Here is a 19,384-nt window from a genome sequence, read left to right on the forward strand (position 1 = left end):
GATAATTGGAATGAATTAAGGACCTAAGAATGCAGTGAAATTAAACCCTCACTGATATCAAAGGAACTAAGTTGCTGGTCAGTTGTACACAAAGAATAGTTTAGCTTTATAAATTGCAATTAAATTTCAGGTGTAAAGCATTAGAGTGATGCACGGTTGACAGTGGATGTTGCACTCTAGCATCCCAGATCTCATTGACCTGTCCATCCTCTCTATCCCAACAGGAAGAATTAATTTGTTTTTCCCCCATTTCTCTTCTTTTGCAGAAATATTGCTGACCCTGAGGGTGGTTTGGTTGCTCCTTTCTTCAGCTGACTGGGCTTATGGCCCCAAACCCTTACCAGTTTGAAGAGCTGTGTCTGTTTGTCGTGTCCCCGTGGAGCTGCCAGCCCCAGCGGCTGCCTGCTGCCAACAGGACTCAGCCCTGCCTTCCCGAGGGGAGCCGGGGGTCGTTGCTGAAGAGCAGCCTCTTCTTTGACAGTCTGAAGCTAGCGTACAGACATTGCTCAGTCTGTTCACTGCATTCACCTTAGTGCAACTTAGATCTCTCCTGCAAAGTAAATGTTGACAGGCAATTTTCATAAACCATGTCAGATTGAATGTATTTAAATGTATGTATTTAAGGAAAAACAACCATGCTCTTGTTCTGTTTCTGTTTAGTTCTAGACCTTGGGTTTTTTTGCTTTGTTTTCCCTGGCTTACACAGTCTGGTGCAAAGGATTCAGTTCTGTCTGAAAACTGGTGTTTTAGACTAAGGCCTGCATTTTGGGGCGGAGAGGAGGCATGGAGGAGGGTGTAGAAGCAACGTCTGGTACATTTAGAGACCTCCAACAAGCATGTTCTACTGACAGCAAGTCAGAGAAGATCAACTGATGCAGAAAACTATACAGACCAATTTTGAATGGGGTTAAAGTTGTAAAAGAGATGAAAATTACCTTGTGAGAGGGCTGTTTATAAGGGGTGATTTGGTTGGGTTTTGTGGTAGTGTTTATGATGCAAGTCATTAATCCAAACATACAAGTTGGTTGCATTCTCATTTAATTAAATTCCTAACAATCAGCAAATCTGTTTTTTTTTTTTTAACCTGGCTCTCCTGACCTCTGTCATCTTACTCTTTCTAATAGAATTTAAAAACAGGTTACTCTGTTAATTCCTTAGGTGTGTTTCCGGCAATCTGCACAGCCAGTTACTGGATGCCGAACAGCAAAGTTCAATGGTAATGCATGTAATGATTATGGTAGTGGCAGAATTGGTGCATAATATCAAAGATACCTGCTTTAAAGCATGATAATTCTGGTTCCCATCCCTTAGCTGGGAAGATAATAATTCCTGTAATACCTATAGCAGATATCACTACAGACTTCACCACTATCATGTTTCTGATTATTTTAAAGCGGTGTGAACTACGAAGACTTTTTGTAAGGTACATAAAATCCAGTTTATATGTAAACAAGCAATAATTTAAGTTGAAAACTTAAGTGTTTAACTTGTATAATTTTTGTGAGATATACATGTTGTGAAATTGATTCCAAATGAGGTACTTCAGTATTAAATTAGATATCTTCTTAGCCGTGTGTGTCTCCTGGAAAAGTGTTTTGTAAAGGATCACAATGCCTTGATTAGACCTAATTTGTAGGCTTGAGACTTCTCATTTTCTAAGCCTTGTGATTCTGCTCATAATACCATTTAATTAACCTATATTATATGCAGCCACTGTAGGAACCAGTTCTTGATTTTTGTATGTTTATATCCTTTCGTAACAAATCTTAGAAAAACTGTTACTAAGCAGGCCACTGTTAAGGCGTGTTGGTTTTTTTCCTTGCCCACTGTGGTTTGAATAATCTTTTACTATACTGACATCAGTTTCTGAGGACTTGGTATATTAAGAAATTGATGAGTTTGACCTGTTTTTTTTCTGCTGATTCCTAATTGTTTAGGAATGGTATTCCCTAATTTAGTGCTCCCGCTGAGACTCTCCAAATCATGAGCCCGCTCGCTCCCCCTCCATCTTTCCCTGTGGAGGGCTGGAGAGGGAAATTGGAGGCACAAAAGGTAAATAATCATGGGTTGACATAAGAACAATGTACTGCAAACAGCAATGAGATAAGAAAACAGTTACAACTACAATACTAGTGACAGAGGTACAAGAAAGAGACAAACTATTCTCATGGAAACCCGGGACCTGCCGGATGCTCCCTCCGCCACTGCGTGATCCAGAAGAGAGCCCTTCTCGAGACTCCCTTCCCAACCCCGCAATGATGTGAGGTGTTACAGAATAACCTCTGGGTCCTAGCCATGCCCTCTCCTGGCTACTGCGAAAGTTTATCCTATCCTGGCCGGAACCAGGACACTAATCCACAAACTTTCTAACCTGAACGCAAATTTTTTGATGTAATGTAAAATGAAATGCATTTATACACTCTCATCCGCCCTGCCTTTTGGGATTGAAAGGTTTGTCTTGTTGTCATTTAATTTGTTTTGGTATTCAGGTGGGGGTTCAAATAAAATAGCAGCTATTCTATGTTAAGGCTGAGGAAAATATGACAAAGCCTGTTTCTGTGTTTGTCTCTAAAGAAGACAGTGCTGCCATTTTGGAGAAGCAACACTTTTTCAGCTGTCACCATTCTGTTGCCGAACTGAAGCAGAATGTTTAGTCAGCTGAGCCATCCTTTGACCTGCTGATGGGAAACAAAAATAACCACCAGCCGTACCCTCCACAGCCTCATTACTACAACATTGATCTTGAACTTGCATTATGTATCTGACAAAAAATTACTTATATAAGAAATGTATAAATTTAAAGTAATTAATTTCATGCACCACAAAGCGTAAATGAATTTTAAAATAATTTTATTGCTATTCCATTCTTTTTTGGTTCTTAACCATAACCTCTGCAGATAGATTATTCTTTTTCACAGTGGAAAAAAAATTAGTTTCAGTTTGTCCCATTTCAGAACAGACCTGTAAACCCTTATCTGTAGTGATTATGATACTTCATCATCCATTGCCATTTTGAAAGAAAGGAGATTGTACCTATCACTTTGGCACCATTTGGGTTCATTGTGACTTTTGTCGTCTTCTAAGTAATGAAAGAGAAAAGTGAGTGAAGGAATCTTCTGATCATATTGATCACTATAGAAACAAAAAAGCCAAATCAATTCCCTTCATTATCAGTATTTTTCATCCTGTATACAGTAAAGTTGTCAGAGAAAGTACTTGGATTTTGTTTTAAGAGAACAATTAATCAGTGTTCTATTTACATTATTAAATGTGAAAGGCGCATAATGTGAAAAATAAGCATATATACATGGTCGTACGACCCGTTTAAGTGTTCATGTAATGTGGTGAGTTTAAAAAGTGAAGTGAGCTGTTTTGCTACAAGGAATTAATTTTACTCAATCCTTAAAATATTGTCCCACACCAGTATCCCTTTGGGCCTGTATTAATTAAAAGCAATGTTTTTGCAGTTTATACAATACATTTTTTAATCTTTGTTTAAAAGCAGAATTCATATGGGCTTAACAGATGAAATGGGTGGCACAGCTCCACTTGCAGAACCCAAAGATACACAATCAGTTTTGAAATGCAACTTAAGCCATTAATTGTTGGTGTGAATTTAAAAGTTTTCTAGTATTTGTATGGTAGTATGCTGCCTAAGAGCAAAGCATTCTCTGCACAAAAGAAAATTTACTGTAGTGGCTTTGATTTTAATTAGAATTTTCTCCCTGGTGTTTCTTTGTAGACTAAAACAAAATCTTTTAAGTTTCTTACTACAGGTAAAAGCTATGTGCAAGAACCTCAAAATGCTAAAATCTAGCATAATGCCTTAGATCTGTTTTTAAGTCTTGTATATTCCTACATAGCTGTCTGATGTATTATATTTGTATAGTGAATTGTGTACAATTTTGGAATAAGTGCATCATCACTTAATCTTTATGTTCAATAGAGATGATGGACACATTTCTTCAAACATTTACTGTCATTTAATTTCTTTCCCTTTATGTCATTTGTGGGTTTTATTTGTACAGTTCATCATGAAGTTGCATCTGAGATGTGTGTATATGAAAAGATTATACAAGGGTAAAATTAAGCAATATATAAACTATGGTTCTTCAGGAGAAAGCTTACAGTGTTTCAGGTTGTGATTTATTTTCAAAATGGAGTTGACTCTGAACATCACTTTGTTCACCTGCATTGATGTTTGTATTTCTAGTGTTAGCAGTTTATGCAAAAGTAGATATATTCAGAGAAATTTTAAATACATTTATGCAAGTTAATATTGCTTTGCTGATGCTATTTGCTTATTTGATGTTAAATAATGCTATTGTAAATAAAGAATTCTGTTGTTATTGCATCATTTAATAAATTTTAATGCCTTCGGGTTTTACATGGCTTTAGAGATTTCAACAGGTTTCTGTTGTGTCTTCATTTGTTCATAGGAGGGTATAAAATGTAGCACTAAAGTACTGGAGGACAGATGGATTGCTAGGTTTTAAAAAGGCAGCAGGCATTGGTAATGAATTTATATTCCAGCTAGTTGTTACTTGCAAGTCATTTCATCTTTTCAGGGCTATATTGACTGAAAATGTATATCACATGGCTTAATATGAGAACAGTTCATTATGAGTACCTTTTTTATCAGTCAAGATGAAATGGGCATCTTTCATGACAGTGTCAGCAGAGGCAGACCTCAAATGTGGAGATGAGAAGAGTTACGGGCTTGTTCTCCTTCCTATGCCAAATGGTGAATTTAAGACAGTTAAAAAGGTTTTGATTTGTCAATTAAAAACAAAAAAAGGAGCTACAAGAATGCTTGTAGCATTCCAGAATGTACAATGTAAAGAATGATCTTATGTTGTCGCTGTGAAATGAATATTGAAAAGAAGATACAAAAGTTTTAGCTAAGACTCCTGGCATCAAAATATGACAAGCTAATTATGACCTCTGATGTAACTGGCTTTATGGAAGAGAAATGCTGTGTTTTACTTTCTAGATCAGGCTTTGCTGACAGAGACAGTGCATGTGACATATGGACAAGTTCTTCTAATCCATTATCATGACCAAAGAAAGAGTGACTCTGTCTTTTGAAGGCCCTTCTCATGGTAAACTGTGCATTGAGTCTTGCAGACAGGGCTACGTGTCATGGGTGCTTGGGCTGTGGCTATGGCAAGGGCAGAGAGCAACCAGTGATGTCAGGCCTCTTCCTTGGTTCTTGGACTGAAATGTGGAGATAGAGATGGCAAGTACAGCCCAAGTGGGCCTTTTGACCAAACTCACACCTTGTCTCCTGGAATGGTGATCACAGTGAAACCTTCCTAATGGATTAGTTCTTGTTGTGAAGAAAGCAGAACTCAGAGCAGCCTTGAGTGATTCTGTTGGCCATGAGCATGTAGTAAGTATATATATATATGTGTGTGTGTGTATATATATATATGTGTGTATATATATATATATATAATTACTTGTGTAATTAACCTTTTTTGAAAAGTCAAATAATTAACCTTTTGGAAATCCCTCCTGGCACTTCAGCTGAATTCCAGCTTTTAACATAGGTCAGCCCAGAGCCACAGTAAGAGGTCCTATCCTTAAGTCAGCTAAAAGAACTGACAATTTGATGAAGTCCTTAGGAGATGTAGGTCAGGATAGGTCCAAGATGGAATTACAATGTAAGTGAACTTTTATGAACAGTGGTCCTTGAGAGCTGGGCATTGAGCTCTTCACCACTTCAGGACAGGTTCTTGGGACATCTCTCAGCTGAAGAAGAAACCACACCAAGAATTAAGGATTTGGGTGCTGTGATGGACCTCATTAACCCTTCTTAGGTTCCAGTCTGAGCCTCCTTTGTTACTGCTGCTAATGACTGCGGCCTCAGCCAGCGTGGTGGGTTTAAGCCAGATGTTGTGACCAGGAGGAAGCCCTTGTATATCTTGTTTCTTCTCCTCAGTCTCTCATTCTCTATACTTACCTTGGGGATGAAAAAACCACACTCGATTGCATTACAGGGTTTAACTAATCTTGGAGTCCAGAGGCTGTGATTCCCCAGTTTCAGTTGCTTGTATTTTTCAATTTGTATGTGGAGGACGGCAAAAGAAAAACCAAATCTCAAATCAGAAGCTTGAGAGACCCTCAGGAGAAAAAAAAAAATTAAGTAAAGGATCTTAAAGGACAGTTAGAGAAACATTTGATGGTGGCTGAAACAGAACATTCTGCCTGAAAGGGTGAAATCTGTACACTGGGGTACAAAAAAAAACCTGTACACTGTACCCTGGAGTATGACCAGAATGTGGTGGAGTGCACAAGGGATAATTGTGTGAGTGCTCATGTTTGGTGCACCCATCTGCACAAGCCAGCAAGTAAGAGACCTGAAAAGCTTTGTGAGAGCTGGGACTGTGGGCAGGGAAACTGGGCAGGCAGAAGGGCAGTGCCCAGAGCAAGGCCACCCATGAACCAGTGTTTGTGAGCCTCGAGAGGGAGGGCATTATGTGCTTTCATCACTGAACATAGAGCTCTACCAGTTAAAGAAGAGGTGGAAACTTAGCTGTGTTTACATCTTACATGGGTACCACGAGTGGGTGCAGTTGAAGAGTAGCACCTTGTTCATGGTAATCTGTGTGATTGAACATATCAGCATCCTTGTGTGTCTGGCATTTGTGCTCAGCTTTGCTGCTGGGTGAACCTTCAAACCATGGCTGCTGTCATGAGACAAATGCTGCCATCATTCTCGTTCATGAGGGAAGGTGGGCAGGAAAACTCAGAGCCAGCCAGTGTGATTGTCAGGAGCACAAGAGGCCACTGTAACACAAGCATGCTCGGATAATTCCTGCTCCAATGGGAATGTTTTGTTACTTCTTCCCAAGGATCTGGAATCCTTCTGTGGATCATTAAAAGATTCTGGCTTTAAGAACAACAGCAGTTTGGGTGCAGGGGACAGGCCAAGTGACAGTTTGAATGCCATCCAAGTTGTGTTTCCCTCACCTCCCCTGAAATTAGGCACTAAAGGCAGAAACATTCCAGGATGAAAGGGGGGCTCTGTGCAGAAAAAGGAGCTGAGAGAGCATTCAGACCCTCCTTCCATTCACACAGCAGCAGGAACTTTGCTTGGAATGTGTCAGTTCCTACTGAATATGCTGTAAACTACTCAACTGCCACTCACTGGGACTTCATTTAAGAATGAAGAAGGTAGCAAAGACTGGGGAAACAGACACTCTCCCATACAGCTGCTGGGGAGGTGAAACTGCTTCAACTTCTGTGATGTGCCCAGGAATTTCTCCCTAGGAGATATTCCTGAGAAGACAGAGGAGGAAACATGGGAAAACTCTCCAATTGCTATACTTCACTTTATCACTTCATTCTACAACTACTCAGGATGCTGGAAGGTCCTGCAGTGATCCTGATGAATAACTTACTCAACTCTCTGCAAACTGTTGGTGAAGTGTCTTTAAAACACAAGAACAACAAATATTCCAGATATTTGCTTGTGTTCACTCAGCTGCCCACTCCAGCAAAGGGAAGAGGATTGCATCTCTATGGCAAGATTGGTTTGATCCAAATTTTAGACTGGCCTCATCACCTCTTTCTTGTGCATGTATTTTTCAGTTAATTGTCTAATCTCAGTGTACTTTGAATGCGTTAAGAACAGCTAATTACTTTTGCAAAGTCACAGAGCAAATGGTAACACCATTAAAATGCTGCTGTATCTAAAGATACAACTAGTACAAGAAAAAGGAAGTTGAATCACCTTAATTTTGTTTTCCCCCTTTTTTTAATAGTCCACCAGCAGATTCAGTTGCTCTTCTGCTACCTGTCCTCTTCTATTGCCATGGCAATAAACTGTTCATGCTGTGACCTCATCTAAATTGCAATTCAGGTTATTTCCATGACAGCATCTGGTGCCATCGCTGGGATTCCCATTTCCATGCTGCAGCTGGGTATTGGTGTAGGTGCTGGGGCACAGGGAGGCCACATGTGGGAAGATGAGCATCAGGAAGTGCTGTGGCCCTGTGGTTTTTGGGGGATCACACGGAAGCTCACAGGTGTAACTTGAGTGTTTGGGAATGTGTAGGAGGCAGGCTTTAAACCTGGAGTAAGAGAGATGTAGAGTGGATGTAAGATTGATGAAGAACTCACTCGTGTCCAAACTGAGAAGTGACTGAATGCTATGCTAGCCACCTGCAGGGATGTCCCTTGGTGCCTGTCTTTAATATGCATCCCTACTCTCTCTAAATCCTGCAGCAGGGAAGGGAGGCTGATGGACTTCTCTGATTACTTTGTAATAAGACATAAAATCAGGGAAGGGAGGCCCTCTAGGCTGGGGCTGTCCACAGTACTGACTGGACTGTTGGGGGTGCATCTGCAAGGCTGCCCTTCTGCTTCCCGCACATCTCTCCCTGAGGTCATGGCTTTTTTAATGCACTAAATGCCTTTAACTTCTTAGAGGATGTTAAAGCATCTAATGATTAATCTGCAATATAGTGGCAACAGTGCTTCAAGCCCTTTTTATCTCCTGGACTCTGTGTTATCAGGCTTCTAGAAAAAGGAAAACTTTTGTTCCTGGTCATGTCTACAATTTAATTAATGGTAAGATTTTTAGAATTTCATGTTTTACTTATTTGACTTCCATTTCTCCTGAATCTCTACTGTGAGCATGTCTCCCCTAGTCCCTCTCCCTCTTCCTGTGCTGTGATACCTGGATACAGAATCATCAAAAGATTTCAGATTCACTGGCAACATTTAAATTCTAAATATAGCTCAAACTTTTCTGTGCAGAGCTCAAAGACTTGCTCCTGTAAATCCGATTAATGCTGGTACTACTTTTATGCTACTGATGCATCAATAAAGTTGTGTTGAAATGCCTGCTGAAACTGTTTCCTAAAGCACTATAACATCAATTCTGTTTTACAAATAACAGAGGTTTGGCACAAAGCAGAGATAATTAGAAAAAAAAAAAAAAAACTAAAACTGAAAAGACAACTGAAAAATCAGGCCATTTAAGCTAAGAGACTATCTCAAGCAAATTTTAGAAGGGTGCATTCCAACTTGTGCATATTAGCTTCCCCGGTGTATTCAGTACTTTTGTCTTGCAGGGGTTGGGATAGCTGGGTAGAGGATGGGTAGGTAGGAGATGGAGGATGGATGTAGGTAGAAGAATTTGCCCAATGCATTTAATGCAGACTACAGAAATGTTTCTGCTCAACTTTGGACAGAGATATGTTGGACTGACTGTGGAAGGGATCTTGGAGGGAGACTGGATCAGATCTGTGACTCTCTCCAGTGGGGTTGTGTGCCTGTGTTTGTTGTCTTAGTGTTTATGTCCTGAGTGAAAAAATAAAGGGAGATTGTAAATGAAAGCTTGTGGTAAGTAGGAGTTGCAGTGCCCAAAGGAATGAGGGCCAAACAACCTCATTGCCCCGGGCAGCCAGTGATTCTTTCTCAAGCTCTCTATTTCAGAGCACCTAATTCAGGCCAGATAAGAAATCAGGTTTGAAAGGATAGCTTCACCTCTGGTCAAGTGCAGGGAGTGACTGTGTCTGGAGCTGAAGTTTCTCTGTCTGGGGTTGTTTCAAGTGCTTCCTAACACATCCCTTCTTTGGGATGAAGACAATATATTACACAGGATCACATGGAGCTACGCTAATTAATTTCTATAGCACACCAAATATAACCACTGAAATGGCATTTAAAATTTCAGGAGCTAAGCCTGGCTGAGTTCCCTACTCCAGCTGTGTCTGTGTACAGTTTGGCTCATGCTCTGCTGTGCCCCAGAAGCCCTATGCTGCCTGTCTCTGAGAGAGCCCCCCGGGTGCAAGTCCCCAAGCTCTCTACAGTGCAGCAGAGCCCATCGGGTCCCTTCCCTCCATGTGCAATGTCACCCAGGCTGGAATGAGCTCAACAGGCAGCTCTGCAGTAACACATGCTGTATAGGGTTTTGTCCATACAAAGGCTGAAGATTTCTCCATCTCTCTGCACCAGCAGGGATGACACTCTGCAAAATGAACACCTGGGCCCCTAGGATCCTCCAGCCCCTTCCAAGCCCTCTTTTCAATGCCATTTTGTCATGTGTCCACATGGAAGGAAAGCAGGAGAAAACCCTCTAAAAACCCGCGATGAAACCACAGACAGGGGGATCACCCAGCACCTCTGCAGGAGGCAAGGGTCAGGTGTCTTCCTTCGGTCCCATCCAGGGCAGGTTAGCATAGGCGTGGTCATGGAGCCGTGCAAACCCCGGCAGGAGCACAATGTTCTGCTAAGCACCTGACAGGAAGCCCCAGGCTAGAGTAAAAGCACCTCAGCTGTGCCCGTGAAGCCTGCAGTGAGCAAGACTGCGCCGCTCCCGTCTGTCCAGGTCACTGGAGTTCCAGGGGTGTTTTCTGACTTTCCATATTCAAACCACATCCCTGCAACCCCCGAACACACTGTGTGGGAGCCATGTGGAGCCCTCCCCTCTGGCAGCAGGCGGCCCGTGCGGAGCAGCAGCGCTCCCGCACGCCGGCCGCCTGCTCTGGGGAGAGGCAGGAGCCACGAGCCGCGGCCGGCCCGGGGCTCGGAGGGGCGGAGGGCAGAGCCGGCGGTGGGGAAGGTGGGTCCGGGAGCCCGGACCACCCACTCACCCCCCCCCCCTCCCCTACCACCCGTGGGGAGGGGCTGCCGCCGCTCCGTGAGTAGCCGCGGCTCCGCCCCGGGGTAGCCGTGCCGGTCGGGGCAACACCCCCGCCCACCCCCGGGGCCGTGTGACCCCGGGCGGCCGCCACCGCCCGCGCCCACCCTCCCCGCCCCGCTGCTCGGGCCGATATAGCCGCGGGGGGTCGGGAGGGGCCGGCCGCTCGCCCCGACGGCGCAAGGCCGCTCCCGTGCCTCCGTCCCGCCCCGCAGAGGGACCCCGCACCGGCAGCACACAGGTGTCTGCCCCCCGCTTCCCGGCCCGGCTCTTCCCGACATGGCTCTGTCCCTGGCTGGCGAGTCGGTCCCCGGAGACGGCGGAGACTCGTTCGGCATGAGCCCCGCCGGCCTCGCCTCCTACTACCCCTCTTTCCTCCCACCCGCCCATTACTTCGAGACGGCCCCCGACTTCTTCCAGCCCCTGAAACCCCTGGGCGGGCTGGTTTCCACCTCGTCGCCTCTGCCTCCCTTCACTTTCAGCAGGGTCCCCGCTTTTGTGAGCGAGCCGCCCCCATTGCCCACCGGCCCTTTCCCCAGCCTTCCTTTGCCCGTCTACACCAGGCTGCCGTCCCCCTTCCCTCCCAGTGAGGGCTCGGCCCTCGCGACGGGGGCCCCGAAGTCGCTCTCGCCTCCCCACCCGAGCCCCCCGCACAGGGCTGCCCGCAGCCCGGGGGCAGACGGGGCGGCGGGGCACAGCCACAGGTACCACTTCACCGAGGAGGAGCTCAACGCGGTGCTGTACGGGGCACTCCGGGGCAGCCAGCCCACCGGGAATCTCCACGCCATCTCGGGGCTCCGGGTGTCCCCCGCCAACTCGGGTAAGGGGGTATTTGACGGAGGCGAGAGGGGCACAGGGTGACCCTGGGCGGCAGCTCGCTCCTTGCAGCCAGGTGTGCGGGAGGGTTCGGGGACAGTCCCAAAAGGGGTGCAGGCAGCCTGGCTCAAGGTACATCGCCGGAGGCACGTCGGACTTATTTTCCCGGTGGTTTTCTTGCGTTACGAGCCCACACCTGGAAACAGCCGGGGGTGGTTCGGGCTGCGGCCTTTGTCGGGGAGGCAGGACCCGCTCCTGCAGGGCTGGTGCCATGCTGAAGAAGGGGTTCCTCTTCTGCAGGCGCTGCGGACTCCGCCGCCCCGCTGCTCGACCGGGACTCGCTGCAGCTGCCCGAAGGTAAGTGTCCGGAGCGGCCGCGCTGTGCCCGCCCCGCCGCGCCGCGCTCAGCCCCCTGTCACCCGCAGGGCTCTCCGTGCTGCGGGTGGCCTACGGGGACGTGTCTCAGCTCGGAGTCTTCTGTACGGACCCCATCCCGAAAGGAGTCCGCTTCGGCCCTTTCCAAGGCAAAGTGGTCAACACGAGCGAGATCAAGACTTACGACGACAACTCGCTGATGTGGGAGGTAGCGGCGGCACCGTCGGGCGCACCCCGCACCCCCAGCGCGGGGCCGGGGCGAGGTCCCCTCTATTGTAGCCTGCAAGAGGGGCTCGGCCCGGTGTGGGTGGTGGGACTGCTGAAAGCGGGACGTGTGCGGAAGGTCAAACCTGATCCTTTTTTCTCTGCTCTCCAGATCTTTGAATACGGTGGTCTGAGCCACTTTATCGACGGGAAGGGCTCCACTGGCAACTGGATGTCCCTGGTGAACTGTGCTAGGTTCCCCGAGGAGCAGAATTTGACGGCTATCCAGTGCCAGGGACAAATCTTCTACGAGACCTGCAAGGAAATTTTCCCGAACCAAGAGCTGTTGGTGTGGTACGGCGATTGCTACGTGCAATTTCTGGGCATCCCCATCAGCTTGAAGGGCATGGCAGAGGGGAAGAAACCCCCGCAGCACCCCGAAGGTGAGCCTGCCGGCAACCCCTTGAGCGACACTGCCCCTTATTCCCACGGACGTGTGCCTGGCCTGGATTAGAGTCACGCGAGGGGAGGTAAAGGCACCACCTTTGTCCGGCTGTTTTACTTTAAAAGCTTCCTAGACCCTGCGGTGAGGCGGTGGTCCCTCGGATCTGCCCGGCCGCCCCTCCCTGCGGCATCCTGCACCCCGAAGCAGCAGCTTCCCCTCGGCGCCGGGAATCCGGGGGGCTGCACCGAGGGCTGCCGGCAGCGCGGAGCAAGAGGTTACCCTTTCTTCCGCCGTCAGTCCGCTCCCAGTCCGCGGTTCCTCGGGGAGTTTAAAGCGTTGTTTGGTCTGACGATTGTAAAACATCTGGTGGTCCTATGCTGAACTTGCCTCGGCCCCGCAGCGCCTTTGTTCAGGGTCTCGTTTTGGGAGGAGATGGGGTTTTCGGGGTTATTCCGGCTTTGGTCCTGTTTCATTTTAGGATTGCGTACCTGACTTTCGTATAATTAACGCTCTCAGTAAATGAGGCAGGCTGAAGTCGTTCCGATCCCGTAATGTCAATATTGCTTGCAAAAGAAATGTCAAGTGCACTTATGCAAGGGTGAGGGGAGAGGGAGGGTAGTTCTACCTGTAATGTATAGAAAGTATGATGTTCTTATAATCAAAACTTATGTATGGGGAAAACAGGTATGTGCCAGTGCGGGAAAAGCTGGGAAGGAATGAGTCGGCAGGGTGCAGCAGAAAGGGACAGAAGCAAATTCGCATGAAAATTTGGCATGGAAAATTTTGTACCTCTTCTCTTGAAGTGTCTAATTCAGACAGATGCTGAATTGTTACTTTCATCTTAAGGCTTAAGCTAAAGGTGCTTTTATTAAAGACAGAAAAAGATGTATAAACGCCTGAAAATTTTCTGGTGTTTTTTCTAAATTCAGTGGTAAAAAATTAATTGAAATTTAAAAAAAAAAGTCAAATAAATATGCTATTTTGTTCGATAGCTATTTGAAAACAATAGAAAAGGTGTGCAAAATTATTTTTCGTTTTGGGATGGTAGATAAAATTTGCGGACAATTATTGATAAAAAATATCTCACAATGATTCCGTTTGGGGAGAAGTTTTTATGTGGGACTCTGAGTTGTTTTTTCACATGATTTCTTGCTATTTATGGATATGCAAGGATGAAATCCTGTTTTTGGTGAAGTTAGTAGCTAGACAGTAATTTTAGTGGACTGTGTGTTCTAGTTTGTTCCCCTCCTTTAAAAAGGCAAGGGAAGCACTGGGAACGCTCAGGAGACGCGGCACACACATTTTTTGTTAATGATATTGCCAGCATCAGTCAGAGTTAAAATTCCCCGTAGGGGTCCCGGCTCTGGCAAGGATACAGATCTAATCTCTGAGTCCCTTTTGCCGTGGTGTAACGGAGGGGTGGCACTTTCCCTTCTGCTGTACAGAGGCCGGGGAGAGCTTCAAGTGTGAGCGCTGCGGCAAAGTTTTTGCCTACAAGTACTACCGGGACAAACACCTCAAGTACACCCGCTGCGTGGACCAGGGGGACCGCAAATTTCCTTGTCACCTTTGTGACCGATCCTTTGAAAAAAGAGACAGGCTGAGGATCCATATTCTCCACGTTCACGAAAAGCACAGACCTCACAAGGTGAGCCTGCTCCCGAGCCTCTCCGCAGGCATTGGCTCTTCTGAGGGTACTTAATATTAAGTCTTTTTTTGGTCCAGATAAGATGCTGATGACCTTCCTCCTCTTCCAGTTTCCCTGGCAGTTTCCTGGTGGGACTACTCAGGGAGAGCTTGTCATGTGCAGCACAGTTTGGTTAAAGAAATTTAATGGATTTAGGTTGGGAAAATAAACCCCACTGCCACAGTGAGAGTTTAAAAAGAAATTTTCTCCTGGGCTTTTTGAATGATTGCATATGAATGCTGCTTCTTTTCGTACACGGTGTGTGCGTTAACTTGTGCTTAAAGGTTCTTGGCTTGTCCAGGATCAGGGGAGAGATGTCTGATGTGTGTTTCCCACACCCCATCCTTCAGAACCCACCACAGCTTTGTCTGTGTCTGTTGGACCAAACAGAGCTTAAAAGTTTTACATTCACATTCAGTGTGAAGCAGATTTTCAATTGATGAAAGCAAATCTTTAAAATGCTTTACTCATCTGCACCAAACACCTTGCTTTTCTAGCACTAATTTTCTCTAGCAGCAGTGGGAATAGAAAATCAGGCTTTTTCTAGAAGCTTGGGAGAGGCAAGTTCTAGTGCTTGAAATGGCACAGTTAAATTAGCCCTCAAAATTCTCCAAATTTTATAGATCATCCTACAATGTGTATTTTTTTGAGGAAAAAAATATTTTGTAACTAAAATGGCACTATTGCAATGTCAGAATATCTGCATGGAATTAGTAACAGATAAAAAAATATTCTATTAAATACCATATAATTCCTTTTTCTTTCCCTTTCCTTGGTAAATTTCAAATTATTTTATTCTTTAGGTAGCTTGTCTTTTAGGGAAAAAATTAAAACTGGACTTGATTTATATATTTATTTTTTAAAGATTTTACAGAATTATTTTTTTTTTATTACTGAAAATCAACATTATCTGTTCTGTAAAATAAAAATTATTTATTGAAACAATTTTAATGCAAATGATTTAAATTTTGCATGGTTTTAATATATATATGTACATATGCAGGTAAAGCTGTTCTTAAAACCAGACTAAACTTCTGGGTATTTCAATTTATTGTAGCTTAAAATTACTATTGTGTTTACACATGAATACATACATATATGTGTATATCTAGATTATATGTAAGAAATGTGCACATCATCCACATCCTTAATTTTTGCTATTAACTATGCAGTTACATGCTTCCTTTTAACTTTATTCTTTCCCCCCCCAGTGCTCTGTGTGCGGGAAGAGCTTTTCTCAGTCCTCAAGCCTAAACAAGCACATGAGGGTTCACTCTGGGGAGCGCCCCTACAAATGTGTCTACTGCAACAAGGTAAGGCAAAGCCCTGCCCCATCCCTCCCTCTGCTGTGCTTTGTTTCTTTGTTTTCTCTCAAGAAAATGCTTTGTATTTAACTGTTAGCCAGATGAGTGGGTGTATGTTCTGGGCAGTTGTGAGGTAAGGTGACAGGGCTGGATGAGGCTGAAGAAATATGGTCATGGAATTTGTGGTTCATCCCAGCTCAGTGATCTGCAGATCACTGCTTTTAGGGAAGCTTGAGAACATTTCAAAGCATGCAGCTAGATCCAATATCCCACTTTTTCATCAGATAGGTAATTTTTGGTGTTATTGGCACTGCTTCTGTAGTGAAATAAACAGATTTGGTCTATAAACTTAACCTGCACAGTATGAATTTGTGCATGCTTACCTTGAAATATCAGGGCTGTTGATGGGCAGACAGGCATGGTGGTTTCACTTTAAAAAGAACACAAGGAGAACCACACAGCCCTGATCAGAGATGTGCCCTGCTGTTACTGCCCATCACAGCAGGGATGATTCAGGTGAGCTCTCCCTGTGAAAGTGCTGACAGCTCTTGCAGCAGACAGCTTGTGGATGCACAGGATGAATATTGGTAGGTGCTGTGGAGTGTCCATGCAATGCAGGAGCCCCATCAGCTGCTCCTGATTTTGTAGAGAGAAGTTTTGTTTATGACTGCCTGGACTAACACAAAGCTGAGGTGTCCTGCTGTAAAGAATCTTAGAGGAAACTCCTTTTGGCTATTATATTTTTTTTTGTCTCCCCGTGATCATGCTGAACAGAGATTAGGATGAAACAATCCTTAATCTTCAAATCACAAGAGGAGGTGGCAGAGCTTTACAGGTTGCTCTATAAAGAGATCTCTAAGGACATTTGACCAGTCCCCAGCCCATTCTAGTTGGACTGTTGTGGATTGGATGAGATTAAACTATTAGTCCTCAGGCTGCAGGATGCAGCTATCCTAGGACATAGCCATAATCTCTCAGGCTGGAAAACCAGAGTCTGTTTTAATAAATCCTCACTGGCTCCTCCTATGCAATTACAATTTTTCTTTTCCTCTTCTCCCTCTAACAGTGGCTTTGCTTTTCCAGCTCCTTTGCTGGAAATCAGTGGTCACTTATTTCAGAGCATTGTGAGATTAAAGGAACAGTGCTGGGTCAACATCACTATTCTCTCCCCAATACATATTTTTGCCCTTGATATACACCTCCAAGGATTTATGTATAGGAGTCTGTGATCTTTTTGTGCTCTAAGGTTCCCAGTGAAACAGTATCTAAGATTTATTGTTTGCTGTGAAAAATTACTAGAGAGTATTTATTTTATGTGGTCTGCAAATACTAAAGGACCTGAAATTGCCTCTCTTTGGAAAAGAAAAAATGGGGAAACATAGGCAAGTTTACAGCATTCCTGTTCAAATTTTAATTAGTGAGTTTTATCCCCTAATGAAGAAGTCTTTATGACTTTCCTACGCAAAAGTGGTGGGGGAACAGGCTAGAAACTCTGCCTGCAGAAAAAGAAGGGTATGATGGAGTAGGGAAAATGAACTTGTGAAAACAAAAAGTGGAAGAAAAGCCTGCATTATGTTTCCCACACATAAAGGAGCTGCAAAGCTAATTAGGCTAGTATTGACTTATTCCCTCTGACATATAGAAGATATTTACTGGTGTCTTTGCTCAGAAATCTTTCTCCATGGACTTAGCCACATCTGTATAACAATAGCTGTTACCTTCTGATTCCTCCTTGCTGGGAGTTTTCATTATTTTTTTTCCACTTACCTGAGGAGTGGAAACATGAGCTATTTCAGGACTTAATTTTCAGGGTAACTTGCTTCTGATGGGGGTCTGGGTTAGCTGAAGGTGGGGATTGCACGTGTGAAAGCAAATTACCTGCGATTCCATCTCCTCTCCGATGATCCCTGCCCTTTCAGGCATTCACAGCGTCCAGCATCCTGCGCACTCACATCCGCCAGCACTCGGGGGAGAAGCCCTTCAAGTGCAAGCACTGCGGCAAAGCCTTCGCCTCGCACGCGGCCCACGACAGCCACGTGCGGCGCACGCACAGCAAGGACAAGGGCTGCGCGTGCTCCGTGTGCGGCCAGCACTTCCCCGAGCAGGAGGATTGCAGCTTCCACATGAAGATTCATGCCGCTCATTAGGCGGGAACCCCACGGACGTGTCCTGGACCAGCTCATGTGTGTTTTGGTCTGTGTGTGTCTAGTTGTGCACAGCGCAGGAGGTGACGCCTGCAGTGGCTCTTGGGGTAGGTCTGGTCTCTGACCCCAGGGCACATGACTGAGCACAGGGAACAGGGTATACCCTGATGCCACTCTCCTTCTCCTCCCATACTCTAATGTCTTCAGGCAGGAGGGAATTCTACCTCCCCAAACCCCTTTCTACACAAATATCACTGTGAGGAGTTTTTCTGCATCTCCAATGCCTGTGGACTGCCTCGTACAGTCTGTATGTTTTTATCAGGTGCATTTCTTAAAGCTGATTTAACCTGTTCGTGTTGTTTGGAGAGATGACCACAGGTATATGGTCTACTTACCCTTAACCTCTCTTTTAGTGATGCTCTATTTAAAAGTGAACTTTCTCATAGATACTGGCTGATGGAGCAACAAAGAGCTATTTTAAATAATTCAGCTGCTGGGAGACTTAAGAGCTCCAGGACTGTGAGAGCAACTCTTCCAGAGGGTGCTGGATGCTGGTTAGCCCAGAGGGAGAGAAGTGGGGTGTGGTAAGATATATGCAGGCCTGATATCCCAGCTAGCAGAGATAGTGGGGGTTGGTTTTGTCTTCTCAAGATTTTGGAAGACCAAACATGGTGATATTCCTAAGCATCAGTAAGCCATTGGGTGGATAATGAGCAGTCCAGTGGTCTTACAGAGGTGTTTCATTGTAGACTCTGAGCAGGCCAGGGAAAGCACAATCCCAGCAGTGGGCTCTTCTTTCTGAATTTCCCTGAACCTGTCTGGTCCTGGCCAGGTGAATATTTTCAGTGAACCCTGATATGAAGGGTGGGCTCGACTGCTTCCTCTTGGCTCTATGTTGTATTACTGCAAAATGATATCAGGACTACTCCTCAGTGCCTAAAACTCTGCACATGAAATTCCTTCCCCAGTCTGCAGAAAAGGCCTTGCTTCCATGGGAGGACTGGAAGGTGTCATCGTCCATGTTTCACTGACCACACAGGCAAGGCAGGAGTGTGGTCAGTGAGACATTTCCAATTCTTAAAAAAGTTGCATTGCATATCATTGTGAAATCTTAACAAGGAGGCTTAACAAAGAGCCTGCGCTGAAGGACTGCTGAGGATAGGGAGTGCAGTAATTGGTATAGAAGTTTTAGTTACCACTGAGTGACCACCAGGCCTGGCAGGAGGCTGTGCATGTGAGAGGGCTCACAGTGCCAGTGGGACTGTAGGTTGCATCAAGGGAAGTCAAGCTGAGCCACCTTTTTGGAGCTAGGTGATAAACACAGATAGTTCAGTATTACTGGGATGATAAAATTCTCTTCAAAGTATCCTAGATCAGCTAGGATTAACAAGAATTTTGTACATAAAGTAGAAGAAAGTAAAGTTTTTATTTTGTACCAACTTAAACGTTCTCTTTATTTATAGCATAAAAATAGAAAATTTTACTTGTACATTTAATTATATTGTGCAGATACTGTATCCTTAAATATACTGATTTGCACTAATTTTCATAAGGTTTTTCTTGTACCTTCAGTTGCTCTGTTCTCATTGTTTTCATGGTGAAAATATTTTTTAGTTATTTATTAAATAACTTACCAATAAACAAAATATTGATGTCCAGCACTAGGCAGTATGTGAAATAATCAAATCCATTTGCATTATATGTTTATTCATGTAGGTTTTAGGGTAGGCTCTGTTTTTTTTTCTTATTTTAATA

At 44.7% G+C, this 19,384-nt stretch overlaps 2 protein-coding genes across 2 annotated transcripts in view; both read left to right on the plus strand.

Annotated features, from left to right (window-relative positions):
* Window positions 1-4,407, plus strand: part of NCOA2 (nuclear receptor coactivator 2) — a 187,007-nt gene extending 182,600 nt beyond the window's left edge. Inside the window, exon 24 of the mRNA XM_021543382.3 lies at window positions 267-4,407. Within this exon, the coding sequence (XP_021399057.1) occupies window positions 267-278 (12 nt within the window). The 3' untranslated portion in view covers window positions 279-4,407. The remainder of the gene's footprint in view (window positions 1-266) is intronic.
* A 6,526-nt stretch (window positions 4,408-10,933) lies between these two features.
* PRDM14 (PR/SET domain 14) lies at window positions 10,934-17,632 on the plus strand. The gene is made up of 8 exons (XM_077783016.1): window positions 10,934-11,206; window positions 11,276-11,482; window positions 11,543-11,827; window positions 11,871-12,053; window positions 12,222-12,492; window positions 13,940-14,142; window positions 15,393-15,494; window positions 17,405-17,632. The coding sequence occupies exons 1-8, from the start codon at window positions 10,934-10,936 to the stop codon at window positions 17,630-17,632; spliced, it is 1,752 nt and encodes a 583-aa protein (XP_077639142.1).
* The last annotated feature ends 1,752 nt before the right edge of the window (window positions 17,633-19,384 follow it).

Source organism: Lonchura striata, chromosome 1, assembly GCF_046129695.1.
Source record: "Lonchura striata isolate bLonStr1 chromosome 1, bLonStr1.mat, whole genome shotgun sequence".
Taxonomy (NCBI): Eukaryota; Metazoa; Chordata; class Aves; order Passeriformes; family Estrildidae; genus Lonchura; species Lonchura striata.

Bases quoted from the DNA above. Each gene is read 5' to 3' on its own strand.
- PRDM14 (XM_077783016.1), top strand. From the start codon at position 10,934: ATGGCTCTGTCCCTGGCTGGCGAGTCGGTCCCCGGAGACGGCGGAGAC. The intron at 12,054-12,221 runs GTAGCGGCGGCA...TCTGCTCTCCAG, and splicing joins ACAACTCGCTGATGTGGGAG to ATCTTTGAATACGGTGGTCT. The intron at 12,493-13,939 runs GTGAGCCTGCCG...TCTGCTGTACAG, and splicing joins ACCCCCGCAGCACCCCGAAG to AGGCCGGGGAGAGCTTCAAG.